This window comes from Dermacentor variabilis, chromosome 4 (genome assembly GCF_050947875.1).
Source record: "Dermacentor variabilis isolate Ectoservices chromosome 4, ASM5094787v1, whole genome shotgun sequence".
Taxonomy (NCBI): Eukaryota; Metazoa; Arthropoda; class Arachnida; order Ixodida; family Ixodidae; genus Dermacentor; species Dermacentor variabilis.
The window spans coordinates 37,655,154-37,668,772 of NC_134571.1; the positions used below are offsets into that span (position 1 = coordinate 37,655,154).

At 48.2% G+C, this 13,619-nt stretch overlaps 1 protein-coding gene across 3 annotated transcripts in view; it reads right to left on the bottom strand.

Annotated features, from left to right (window-relative positions):
* Window positions 1–1,379: 1,379 nt before the first annotated feature.
* The window catches only part of LOC142578947 (homeobox protein CDX-1-like), a 33,769-nt gene continuing 21,529 nt past the window's right edge, over window positions 1,380–13,619 (bottom strand). Inside the window, exons 2-3 of one of the 3 annotated variants that reach the window (XM_075688678.1) lie at window positions 6,476–6,538; window positions 1,380–2,613 (exon numbers count right to left, since the gene is read on the bottom strand). In XM_075688678.1, coding sequence (XP_075544793.1) covers window positions 2,309–2,613; window positions 6,476–6,538 — 368 coding nt within the window. In that variant the 3' untranslated portion in view covers window positions 1,380–2,308. Of the gene's footprint in view, window positions 2,644–6,475; window positions 6,539–13,619 lie in introns of all 3 variants that reach the window. The other 2 variants (XM_075688679.1, XM_075688680.1) reach the window with 2 other exon arrangements.

Sequence of the window (13,619 nt, forward strand, 5' to 3'; positions counted from 1 at the left end):
TGTCTTCCACGCCATCTTCCGCGGCCCTGCAGTGAAGCGTATCAGGCGCGTCGGGCCAGGTGAAGACTGGGACGTCCCGCGCGCGCTGCCGCGATCGGCCCCCTGGGAGGGGGGCGTGATTTGCGGCGGCGCAGCACAATGGGCCGGCGCCGCCGTCGTTTGGCGGCCGTGACGGACGGGGCTCGCGGGAGCCATCGGTCCTCCTGCGCGCACGATCGCTCCTCCGCCTCCCCCGTCCTCCCTGCGAAGAGAACAAGGGGGAAACGGCGCGGCGGCGAAGTAGCGCGCATACGTGCGGCATCATGGAGGAAGCATCAATTGCGATGGCTCCGCGGCGCGGCTTCTCCCCCACATCCCCACGCCGGATCATCTCTCTATACGTCGAGGCGGCTAATGAAAAAGCGCGTTTTGGCGCCACGCGCTCCCGTTTACGACCGAGCAGATTGGGGAAAGTTTGCTGGCCGCCAACGCCAGCGCCAACGCCGTTGCGGCGACGCGCCATACGGCGTGCACACTTTAGCCACTTTTCATACCCTCCCACCCCCGGGTCCGCTACGGTTGCTAGCTGCACCGACCGACCGACCGACCGACCGACCGACCGCGCCAGCCAGCAGGAGCAAACAGCGGGCTCGCGAGTGGCGCGACCCTGCTTGCCGGCAAACAGTCGTAAAATCTGGTCCTCCCCACATTTTTTTTTTCCCCTCCAACCGAACGCACACCGACAGCGCTCGGGAATTAAGTAAGCCGCGCATGGTCGTATCGAGCCCGTGTGGTCTCATTTTATACAGACTTTGGGCAAGGGTTTTCGCGGAAGAACCCTTCCGGCGGGGCAGCTGTTTGACTGCGTGGGTTAGACACAATCCATTCGCGGCACGATGCGGATTCCCGCAGGTGTCGGATCGCATGTTGTGTGCGATGTAGTTATTGTGAGGATTAACAAGTAGCGAAACAAAGTTCGAGCACGCGCGATCGGCCCTGCATGCAAAAGAATCCGCGTAGATATCCTGCATTATATGCATGTGCACTGTTGCTGATACTACTTGTGTATGCTGAGTCGCTTCCATCCGCTGTTTCTGGATATCTTCAAAGCAGCAGGAAATGTTGGACCGTGGGCTCTGTGCGTATTATTCTCTGACTGCACGAGTCGCACAGTGGCTTTCAAAGTCACAGACGCCAACACATGCACGAGAATGTATACCATCTGAGCCAACTGTACCAACTAGCCCATCCAGCTAGTTTTCATGTTCTACCACTTTCCTCGGTGCCGTTTTTCCTTACCTTCACTCAACGCAAGCCTTGGTTCAGGTCTGGTGTGCTTTGTGCACAGTGAGCCAGAGCATTCCTCCTTCTTTTTTTTTTATCAAACGCAGAGCAAAATGTAATGAGCGCAAACTGGATTTAGTTTCACAAACACTGAAAACAAAAACGTTATTACCCGATGGAACTGCGCACAGCACTGCCTCGTGGTGAGGCGCACGTTCGCGCACTGTCGGTTGTCCGCTGCCACATGCAAAGAACAGTGCTCAGAGTTCGCCACACAAGTCATCGCGTGCCCATAAAGTGGTCCGTATAAACACGCCGTAACTTGTAGTCCGTGGCACCACGTGTCCATGCACAGAATAAGAGTCCTGTTCTCCACCACGGCGCCATCTCGAAGGCGCGCACATTGTCCATTGCACGATGAGCCCCGTTGGCCTGCGCGTCCGTGGAGAAACGTATAGTTTCGTACAAAGATTACTTGAAAACAGTCCGGCCGTGCAGTCGTTCACTCGTTATGGTAACCGTTGGTAGGACATCGATTTTCTTCCTTTCGGCTTGGCTTCACCGAGAGTGCACGCTAAATCAGCCTCAGAATGCTTGCGTGCATAACGAAACAACACGCCTGCTACCTTTGGCTCTTCATCCTACCGAGTTGAACTTACTATTTGAAGCGAAAGGCCGCAATGAACACACCAGCCGATACACGGGCTCTGTCGTCTGCATAGCGCTAATTTGCTTTCGACTACGCCGAGTCAGTGCTCATTCTTATTTCGAGATCGTTATCTTCCCTCAGCATGTCCTTTTCTGCGCCCTATGGTGAATGACGAGGAAAATCCATGTACCTCCTGCTTATTCCCATCATTAATCCCTGTGCAGGTGGCTTTGAAACGCGACGTCGGTACACTGAACTAGAATAGTTCATTGTAACTTCGGTGCCCCGCACCTTCACCAGCGCCAGATTTCTCCCCTAGCGGTCTTCGTACGAAACTATACGTTGGCGAGGGCCGCCCGCGGCAGAGAGGGAGGGTGTGTCCACGGCGTGCATGTACTATGAGTAGCCGTCGGTGGGCGCCGCCGCCGCCGAGAAAGGCGGCAGCGTGGCGGTAGGAACGGGCTCTGCCTTGACCAGCTCTCGGTGCAGCATCTCCTCCTGTTTCTTGGCCTGCTTGCGATCCTTGGCGCGCCGGTTCTGGAACCAGATCTTGACCTGCCGCTCGCTTAGGCCCAGCATTGCCGCTAGCTCCGCCTTGCGCCGAATGGTGATGTACCGACTGTAGTGGAACTCTTTCTCCAGCTCCAGCCGCTGGTGGTCGCTGTACACGACGCGGTACTTGTCCTTGGTCCGGGTTTTGCCTGCGTAGAGGAAAGAGAGAAAGCACGATGCTGTACAACCATTATTGCTGAAGAAATTGAACGTTGATGTGCTATCACCAATTCATCACTATTGTCATCATCAGAAAGTTTACTGCAGGGCTCGAAGGACTTCTCCCAGGCAACCTACAGTTATCCCTGACCCAACTACGCCAGCAGATATCCTAATATCATCACTTCATCTAGCCCTCTATCGCCTTCGACTGTATTGCCCTTTTCTTAAACCCATCCTGCTATACTCTACAATAGACCACCGCTTATCTGTCGTATACGCATCAGATAGCCTGCACAACTTCATTTCTTCCTCTCATTTCAAATGGTCCGAAGCGAACAGTAACTCAAGATATATTCGATTAAATTAAATAGTTTCAGCACCGTCACTAAGTTCGCCGGCTTCATGTCACTTAAAACGTTTTGCATTTAGAATACACATCATCTGTGTCGTACTCATATTAGACTTCCCTAGGGAATAAATATGAAACTGCGCAGAAACGTCATGTATGATTCTGTTTTGCTAATTGCTGAAGAACGGCCACCATCACATAAACGAAAGCGGCTCTAAATATCAAATTCATAACAACACACATAAAAATTTATTGTTCTTGCTTTTGTAATAAATTTTATAATCGTTCTATCTCGTCTGTCTTTATACGCCTAGCACCATATATACCGTCTTGTAAATATCACCATCTTATGAGGTCAACATATCCCATAGCAACACAAAAACCCATGTGGACTCATTTTTAATAAAATAGATAATGACCAGACTACATGCATTTTCACGTACCGGTATTGCAGACTCTGCCTTTTTCAAACGCGTATTAACTTATATTGCAGTAATGTTTTGCATAAGTACCGCTTGTATGGTGTTTTATGTTCATAATGCACTGCTTTTAAGATTTTGCTCACTCAAGCGCGTTCTCAAGATTAATTAAGAAATCAAGTATTTTGTTTGACTGCGCGTGCGTGTGTGCCTGCGTTTTGCTCGTGATATTTATTTCATACATTGCCCCTTCATGCCCTAAAGTGTATACGCATATATATACCCTGAGTGTGAATGAATGACTAGCAAGATGAAGGGAATTGCGTAAAAGTAGGCTTCTTCACACAAAGGTGTTTATTGTGGTGAAGCCACCTTTCGGTTAACAGCCTTTTGAGAAACGGTTGAAAAAAGGCGCGCAGGTTCGGATATCAGATGCGAAAGAAAAGCTAGTTTTTTGGGTGGCTGAGGAGAAGAGCGCGAATACAAGAGAGAAGAGTGGTGTGCAGGTTTACTGGCTGTAACGTTGCGTGAAAGCACCTTGCGCAGGAGCTGTCCAGTCGAGCACCAATCCTAATCACCGAGCGGACGCAGTGGGAATCAAACCGCAGCTGCATCATCCTGCAGGGACAGCGAAAGCAACGGAAGTTGGGTAAAGGCTGAGATGTAGATGCCTATATGGTTTGTGGGCGTGGGCGATGGACGTGGGAGGCGTATATAACGGCAAAATGGGCAACAACGATCGGTGACCCTGGTGACAAGAGGAAACGAGGTTGGTTGGTCCAAGGAAGGGTGGCAGTACAATACTGAAGCTGCTCGGTACCACAAGAGTGAACAAGGAGTGAGTGAAGGCAGTGTCAAAGGAGTTTATGAGAACATACTTTTGGGCTAGCTGGTCTGACAATGGAAAAAGAATAGCACCTATGCGACGTGGGTGGAAGACAAAGACAGTGCATCATCCACGTCTGTCTGTCTTTCGGTGACCGCATTGCTTAAGCGCTATGTTTCCAGTGGGGAAGAAGCTCGCGAAAAAAAAAATGCGCTGCCAATCATTGGTTTTTCGAGCAAGTACAATATCTCTAATCCAATCAGTAAAAATAATAATAATCAAATAATAATAATCAATTGTTATGTCTACTGAAGGACGAAGATATCTCAGCGATTTCCAAGTACCGTTGTCTTGTGGCAGCCGACTCATGTTATGCCTGCGAATGTTTTATTATGGTAAACTGTATACCAAAATAAAGAAGAAGAAAAAGAGAAAGAAGAGAGGAAAGGACGTAAAGAACCGAGGAGGCGTTTCCTCGCGGCTCTTACTCTTTCCCAGTCCACTTAGTTATTTCTTTCTCTCTTTCTTTTTTCTTTCTATCTATCTACCACACTATCTTCTTTCTGTAGTTTTTGAAGAGCACGCGCCCGCTAACGGGTTGCTGCTTTTCGAGCTTCAGCCTTTGCCTCGGTAAGCCGATGCAAATGTCCCGGATTCGGCCCCCCGTCCTATAACCAGCGTCTTTTGCTTTCTTTCTTTCCTTTTCTTTTTCTATAATGGCAATGCTGGACCGATAGCGATGGTCGTCGCGAAGCTTTTTGTAATACTCATCTTTGACCTCATACCCGTTGTGTCAAAGCCATTTTCTTCTCACTGCGCATTGTTCTGCGCAGCCTGGGGAACCTGCTCGGCCGGAGAGGGACACCCTCAACCCGTTTCCTCGTCTGCAACGGTTTTTCGCAGCAGAAGGCAAATGTGGAGTAGTGGTAAGGGCGCTCGGATTGAAGACTCATGGACCCCGGTTCAGTTTCCCACACTACCGCGCAATGTTTTTTTATTTTAGATGGTGTGAGATTCGCATAAGCAATTCTTGCCAACAAACAGACGCGTTCACCTTATTCCTCATAAGTATTCCTCACAGTAAACAAAGTGCATAATAAAGACAGCGCACTGGCGTATCTGAACTTTATACAACGGAAAAACCTATATAGCGAATGGATGTAGGAGACGGGGCGCTATGTATCATCCTTGCTATGATTTCGTGCCCCAACAGTGCTCTATAATAGAGAGCTCGCGAAGACTGTATACCGTGCAGCACGGAACACTGAAGCACAGGATCTATAGATACTCTCGTGTGACTATAGGGGTTGTCCAATGCGTACTGATAGTTCACGTGGTCGGGTCATATCCATTTTATTTTTCATCTACACTTAGCGGCCTCTACGCAGATGCGTAGTAAATCATGTCCGTTGAGTGAAATACATGTGTACACAGCGTGCAACCGCCATCTTCTCAGGAACAACTTTTTTTACAATGCGCGCAACGTCTTCGCCCTCAACAACTATATTACCTGCGGCTTGGGCCCTCGAAACACATGCACGGATGCCGCCAGTCTCAGAGTCTACATGGAGCACGAAACCACGCTCAAATCGTCAAACGCCGAAACTGTGCGCTAACTCAGTTGCTATAGCGCGACCGGCCGAAAACTATACTCATTGCCGGAGGGGACCGAGTTCGCTCCCCAGTGGGGCTGGTTCATTTCTTTTTCGCAGTACGACGAGGATGAACCCGAAGATCAGGAAGCAACCTTACGTGCGAAGACGGCGTAAAGGAATGGACGGGTAGACGGACGCATCAAAACCAGCCTCAAGCTTTGTCCATGGTAGAGGTCACGAAGACGATCACATCCATTTGAGCATTCCCTTACACTCGGTCGAGATCAGTGTCGTTCTCTTCTAAAAGTGGACAGTTGTCCAGCCAGCCTGCGTCACATAGTGTTGCGGAGAGCAGTGTACTTGGCATGCACCAGGACGACAGAACTCCCAGAGCAGTTGTGTGGCAATTTCGCTTCAACAGCAAACGGCACGCAGAAGTCCATCGGTAATTCCAACGAGAAAGAAGTATAATGCGTCCTCAGATGGTCACCCTAACAAGCTATAGAGGCGACGCGGAAGAGTTTAGTTCACCCCGTGTACTATAGGTCAGAGAGAAAGCTCAGCTGCAGATGTGTATGCGGCAAGAGATGAAGACACAAGTTTGTGCAATCTGTCGAATGCCAGAAACTTCAGGTTCGCGCCAAGGCGCGCGAAGCTTACCCGCTTCGTCCACTCCCGAAAACGGGATGGCAACACAGACGCCGTTGAGGGCACATCGGGCGACTGCATCCGCTCGGTCATTTCCGTGGATTCGGCGGCCGTGGCACAGCGCATATGGAAGGAGAAAAGGTGACGCCACGTAAGCGTCACGTGACACCGCACATGCAGAGGGGCGGCTCGCGGCAGAAAGCGGTACATACTACATGCATGGCTGCTCGCCTGCGAGCTGCTGCGTGAAACTAAGCGAAGGGCAGCGGGGAGACGAACCCGTACTGCCCGGCAAACCGAATACGAAGTGGTTGGAGAAAAATAGCAGAAACGATACGCTAAAGAGTGTCAGCGCCGAACAGGCCGAAGACAAAAATGGAATGGACTTGACTGCCCAATGCACATGCACGCGAATCGGCTTCTATGCGCTTATGCAAGCCCAAAGCCATTAATAATTTTGAGTTGTGAGGTTTAACGCCCTGCAGCTGCTCAATTGACTCCGAGGAGTGCCAAGGAGTGGATTAATTTTAACCACCCATGAGGTTCTTTAGCGCGCACCCAAAGTTCAGTACACGAGCGTTCTTTGTTTTTTTTTTATTCCTCCCGCATCAGAATAAATCGAACCCTTGACCCCGTGCTCAGCAGCTGAACGCCAAAGCCATCGGGTCAAAAGAACAAGGAGAAGGGGTGCCAGTGAGCACGACTTGCACTCAATGAATTCACGCGTTGAAACGCGATCCCGATCGGGCATGTTGATTGTGTCGACGACGCAGACAGCGTCGGGAAAGTCGGATGTTGTGATTCAATTTAACAGGTACATATAGAGGATTGAATAATGTGCCTGTGAGAAATTAATGAGGTGTGTATACGTAATGGAAGCGGTTCACACCATCAAAGCCTTCGTCGGACTCATGATGTCATTGTGAAAATCTCAATTGCCAGAGATGGCATAAGGAGTTTTCTCGTGTGTATATATATATACACACAACATGTGCTGAAACCCAAGTGCTTTCTAAACGACTCTGCGCCACCTCGCGGCTTTCTTTTTCTCTTTCTTTCTTTCTTTTTCTCTTTCTTTCTTTCTTTCTTTCTTTCTTTCTTTCTTTCTTATTTGCTGTTTGTTGAAAAGAGGACATGACATAGCCTTATTTTTCCAGAGATGCCGCCCTTCTTATCGGCTATGGCTCAGCTGGACATGCCTGGCCCGTGTCTGCAGATAGGGATCCGTGGCGCCTCTTCTGTTTTATCACCCGTGTTTCCAGCTAATTAAGAAGACGCGATGGGGAGATAGGGTGGGTAGATTGCGAGCGGACTGCGCACAAACTCATCGATTTGCCAAGGGACGAGGATGTCTCGGCGCCAGCCGTCTGTGTTTTCTGGAAACACAGCTTGTACGTTTCTTCCTTTATTTATTTATCTTTTCAAGTAAGAGAGCGCTTTACTCTAACGTTCGGTGTTTATTTCTTCTAGCCGTTATACCGGTGTTGATATTTTGCGTACTCTCAAAGATAAATGGCGGCTAGGCCGCTCCCTTTTCTATTGAGTCGAAAGTCACGTATACTTTCAAAAACTAGGTCGCGAGTACGATCCCCGATGGCGTTCTGGAGGTTTGGAATGCAGAATCACTCGTTTACATATAACGTTTAGAGAGACTTCCCTCATAAAGCTAATTTGTACAATCAACAGATGTTCTCTAAACTCACTGCAGATATACCACTTCGCCTTCTTATATACCTGTGTGTTTCGGTATATATAAAAGCAAGTTTCCTTTGACTATTTCCTTTGGTCTATTGTGGTCAATAGACTCTCGTGCGGGTTCTTGAAGAGAGGCTATCAGAGGGGAAAAAAAAGTGATTCTAGTAGAGAAATAAATTGAAGTCTCTGAAATATGTAAGACAATTTATAAAAATCACGATAAGATGTCTGTATACATTTCTACAAGCTGTCTAAAGATAAACTGTGTAAGCGATCGAAGCACCTCAGGTTACCAAATTACTTGAGGGCTTCCTCTAAAGCGTTTGCGAAAGCCAAAGTGCAGTTTTGCAATGTAAAGTCCGTAAAGACAGCTAGAAGACCGTTAAGTATAACCTATTGGTGCACACCTCATGTTATAACTGGTAATCAGGTTTAAGTTTTACAGAATTTTTTAGAAATTGCCTGTAGCAGATAGGATAATGCTAGTCCTGGAGCTGGACTATTCATATCGCGAAACGCATATTGAACCTATATATATATATATATATATATATATATATATATATATATATATATATATATATATATATATATATATATATATATATATATATATATAATGAACAATAAGGCCTTTACAACGTTCCGCATTTCGCCAACGCATCACCAGTGCCAATGTTGTTGCGATATCTGCTAATTAAGTGGAAATCAAACCAACTTTACGACTCGGTGCCGAGTCCGTATACCTAGCAGCGTCAAAACAAACTGCTTATCTCAAAAATAACTGCGAAGCTCAGCGTCAGATTTAACTAAGCGATGACGGATTTTGACATTCTTTTTTTTTTTTTTTTGCTGAGATCGAAGAGCAACAAGCACGAATTCGTATCGAAGCGGGCAGTCTGGGCGCTGCCACGCTGCCATGTAGGTAATCATGGTTAAGGCAGCTGTTACGGTTACCGGTGGTATAACCGCCACAGTAATTCGTGGTATTCGACGTGCATGCGCAAAGGGCCTGACGCGTCACGTATCGCTGTAACGTATGTCACGTTGCAGCGATAACAAGAAAAAATAAACCTGTCTATTCTCACCACTAATCAGACAGTTACGACCGGAACTTTATTCCACTGCGCAAGGACATTGCCCGTGTAAACCTCCGCACCTTCGGCAGTGCTGCAAGTCACATGCGAGATGGAGTATGATTGGTCGGCGGTTTCCCGATCCGTCTCATCTCGTGCACCATCGAAATGCGACGCCTGCAACGCCACTGGCCGCGCTTCTCATCACGCCCAGGCTCGTGTGTTTCCTGGCATTTACAGCAGCCACATATGTGGGCACTGTTCCTGCGGCGCAGCAGCAGTTGCCTTGCCCGCTATACACAGCGCCAAGATGTCGCACCCGCGAACAGTTCGACCACGGTTCGAGGTGTTCAAGCGCGACACTAAACCTTGTTTGCCTCGTCATCGCTGTTACTGTTTCCTTCTTTATTTATTATTGGACGAATGAATGCCGTTTGCGCCTTTCTCCACCTTGCGTATTCCCGCATAACACGTTCTGTTAAACAGACGACCGCCGCCATTTTATCTCCTCTTATACGTTGTCTTGTTTCAACAGGCTTCGGCCGGTCGGCAGCTGCGCGCTCGAAGAGGACGCGTGGACCGACCGGTATACGCGCGGCCCGAGCGGCCGCATACGCGTGGGCGCGGTCGTTGCGGCGGCAAAGGAGATGATCCCGCGGATTAGCCCGCGGTGCAGCGGGAGGAGGAAGAGGCGAGGGTGGCCCGATAAGCGGGCGCAACGCTATCGGCCGGAAGAGGGCCGTCGCCGCCGCGGCGCGCAAACAGCGGGCCAACCCGTTCGCCCGACTCGGGTCTAACGCGCGGTTTCCGGGCACCGGAAGTATAATGCACTGCGCTCGCGGTGTACAGCTATAGCATGCATATGGCGAGCGAGGCCTGCCACGTGACGAACAGCCTCTTTTGAACTCGTCCGTGCGAAGAAATTTGCTTTCAGAAGAGAACTGCGTGGAAAACAACGGAAAGAGAATGGGGGGCGTTCAACGGCCGTTGTGAGTTTCACTTATTTCAGACTACGAACGAGTTGTACGATAGTCGCCATTAAACCAAAGCTATACGAAGAAACGGGAGAAAAGGACGAAAAAATAAAGAGCCGAGTTGATAATTCGTTACATTATCGGCGCATACATACACTATTTTTAAGTATAGGTGCTGATATGTAATAGAGAATGTGTTGGTGGAAGACATTTCTTTTTAGTGTTGGCTCGAAAACTACGAGAAGGTGCGTCGAGATTTCGAGGGAGTTCCACGAAACTCTGTCGACTCGATTGACTTCTGACTCGATGGCCGTGGAATTTACCCGCGTAGCAGCACCAAGTTCGCCATTGAGTCGAACGACTATCGGCAAAGGCTCCATCACTCAAGAAAAAAAAAAAAAAAAAGGCGGTATCACTGGTTCGAGGGCCTTCGAAGTGCACGTGTCGCACCGGCATACAAGACAGGACCTAATGAAGGTAAGTAATCCGTTGGGTAGTGTTCTTTCTGGTTCGTCGCGAAGAACACGGACGCAAGAGAGGAGTTTACAGGGCGACAGAGACGACAAGGTGGCCGAAAACGGCGGATTGAAGCCACAGGAACGTTGACCCGAACAAGTCGATAGGGGGCAACTTTCGCGCGACAAGGCGGCGCATTTTGTCGCCGCACTCGGACGACGCTTTGCTTCCGTTTACATTGCCACCTATTTGGACGGCCGCGACCAGCGCGGCGCAGCAGCGAGTCAAAGGGACGCGGCTCCGTCAAAAGAACGAGAGCGCGCGCTGAAAAAGAACGGTGGGGAGGGGGGGAGCGCAAGGGAGGTGGGGGGGGGGAGTAGGTGTTTGCGGAGCGCGAGGATTTACGAGCGGCCCGATTAGGAGGCCGCGCGGCTGCGTGCGAGCCCCGCCCCCCTGGTGGCCATATTTTATGCGCGCCGCAGCTGACGTCAGGCGTGGCGCGCGCGTGGCCGAGCAACGGCAGCGGTGGCGACTCGTGACGCCAAATCATACATGACGCCGAAGAAAAAAGAGGTCACGTGTCTGCTGCTGATTGCCTTTCGTTGCGCAGCGATGTCAACTGTCTCGCGTGAGTTTGTTACGCGGTGCGAGTTGGGGAACGCGGGTCAAGCAGGGGGTCGTTTGGCAAATAAGTACACTAATCTCTCTCTCTCTCTCTATTTCTCTCTTAATAAGAAATAACACGTTCCACGGACGCCCACACGTTGTGCTGATGTGGCACGGCCTGGAGTCGCATCAGCTGCCAGGGCAGATGGAGCGTAATTATGCTTTTTGCTCCCTTTCTTTCCCAATACCTCAAACGTTTTACAGGAGGGGTAGAAATGCTGAAAAATTCTCGTAGGTACTTGACCTTAATAAAACAGTCACTGCTGCGTTATGCTTCTGTGGTTTATGAGCGAAATTGGTAATAAAAGCAGAATTTCTTTTGCATATAGCAACACTTAAAATATATATATATTGATCCTTCTTTTATGTTACTTCAGCATTAGTAATATCCCGCGCCGCCCGGCTATAGCCCACTGCAATGACGATGCTTAGGATCGTCGTTTTCTTCTTCTGCAACTCTTCCGTTTTGTGACAATTTCTTACCAACGTTCATTTTTGACTATGCTGAAGCTGTCGTCGCAGTGTATAAACGTCTAGAAGTGCCGTCGTTGCAGACGGCATGCTATACGAAACTGCGGCACAGGAAAAACATCGAATTCATCGATTCCACGCTTACGTGCAGCTTATCTCTATAGCAGCTATGTAAAAGGTGTGAACAGGCTCCTAAATCCATGGCCTCCGTGACGTCACGTGCAAGTGTTTCGTAGATAGCTATTTATCGGAGAAGGGAACAAAAGGACGCGTCATACGTCGCGCAAGATGCAAGTTGGAGCAGAAAGGTATACATGGCGGTCGAGGCGCGCTCGGTATCAGTAAGTCTACATTGTGCTAACATTGCCGAAGCAGCCACATCCGTCTCACTGACAGTACTGCAAGGGCGGCATGCATTGCTTTTGCCCGGAAGCCGTTAACACACACACACACACACACACACACACACACACGTGTATATATATATATATATATATATATATATATATATATATATATATATATATATATATATATATATATATATATATATATGTATATGTATATATATGATTCGACTAATAACAATCGGGGCCTCGGCTTCCTTTCTTCTCGTTCATTACATATAGTCAGGGTCTCAAATCCAGCAGCTCTGATGCCTTCAGGTAACATGTGTGGGTTTATTGACCACTTGCCTTCACCCAAATAAGTTCACGTACATGATGCCTGCGGTGGATAGGATGTTCCACATCCACTGCCATGGTCGTTGAGTGGTGGCGCTGGGCAGAACTTCTAGGGCTAGTTCTATTAAACAGGCATAAACACCCCAGAAAGTGGATGGGAAAATGGCGCCGTGGTATAGCTCAGTTAGTAAGAGCATCGCACGCGTAATCCGAAGACGTGTGTTTGTATACCCCACCTACGGCCAGTTGTTTTTTTTTTTAAATCTACTTTCATTTCGATTAATTTATCATTCCTTTAGTTCAGTTAAGAACTACAAAGAATTTCCCCTGTGCTGTCCTCGGTGCCATTGTTGTTGGCTTCTTATGATCTGACTAATAATAATCGGGCCCCCGATTATCACACGGTGTTTCAGCGAAAGCTTTCAAAAATCTTTAAAATTTGCCTGTGGCAGATATCACAATTCTAGTTCGTGAGCTGGTGTACTCGAAGCGGCGGACAATACTTGCAAAAAAAAAATGAGATGCAATATCGGTTAATTAATACAAGTTCACTAATTAAGCTTTTAACTAATTACATTATGGCCCATATTGTAATGTACAATTCCTAGCCGTGGAGTTCGCAAGGCGGATCCACTTGGAACGAATTTTCAAGATGGCACCAGTTTCGAGATATAAATTCTCAAACTTTGCAGAGAAGTGCTTTGGCGTTCCAGTTAATTTGTTAACAAAACGTCGTTTCATGCACTGAAGCACGCAAGTAACTGGAACGGCGATGCATTTCTCCGCAAAGTTCGGAAATTTATGTCTCGAAACTGATGTCCTTCTGGGAATTTGTTGCAAGTGGATCCGCCTTGTGAAGTCCACTGCTAGAATGTGTAAATTACAATATGGGTCATAAGATAATTAGCTAAAAAGGTAATTAACGAATCCTAGGTAATTAAAAGAGTTTGCGTTTCAACTTTTTGTACAGGTAGTGTCCACCGCTTCGAGCAGACCGGCTCACAAACTAGAATTGAACCATCTGCCACAGGCAACCTTAAAAAATTTTGAGTGTTCGCTGAAACAACCTGTATATATATATATATATATATATATATATATATATATATAGCTCCCGCGGCCGAAACGTCAGTAA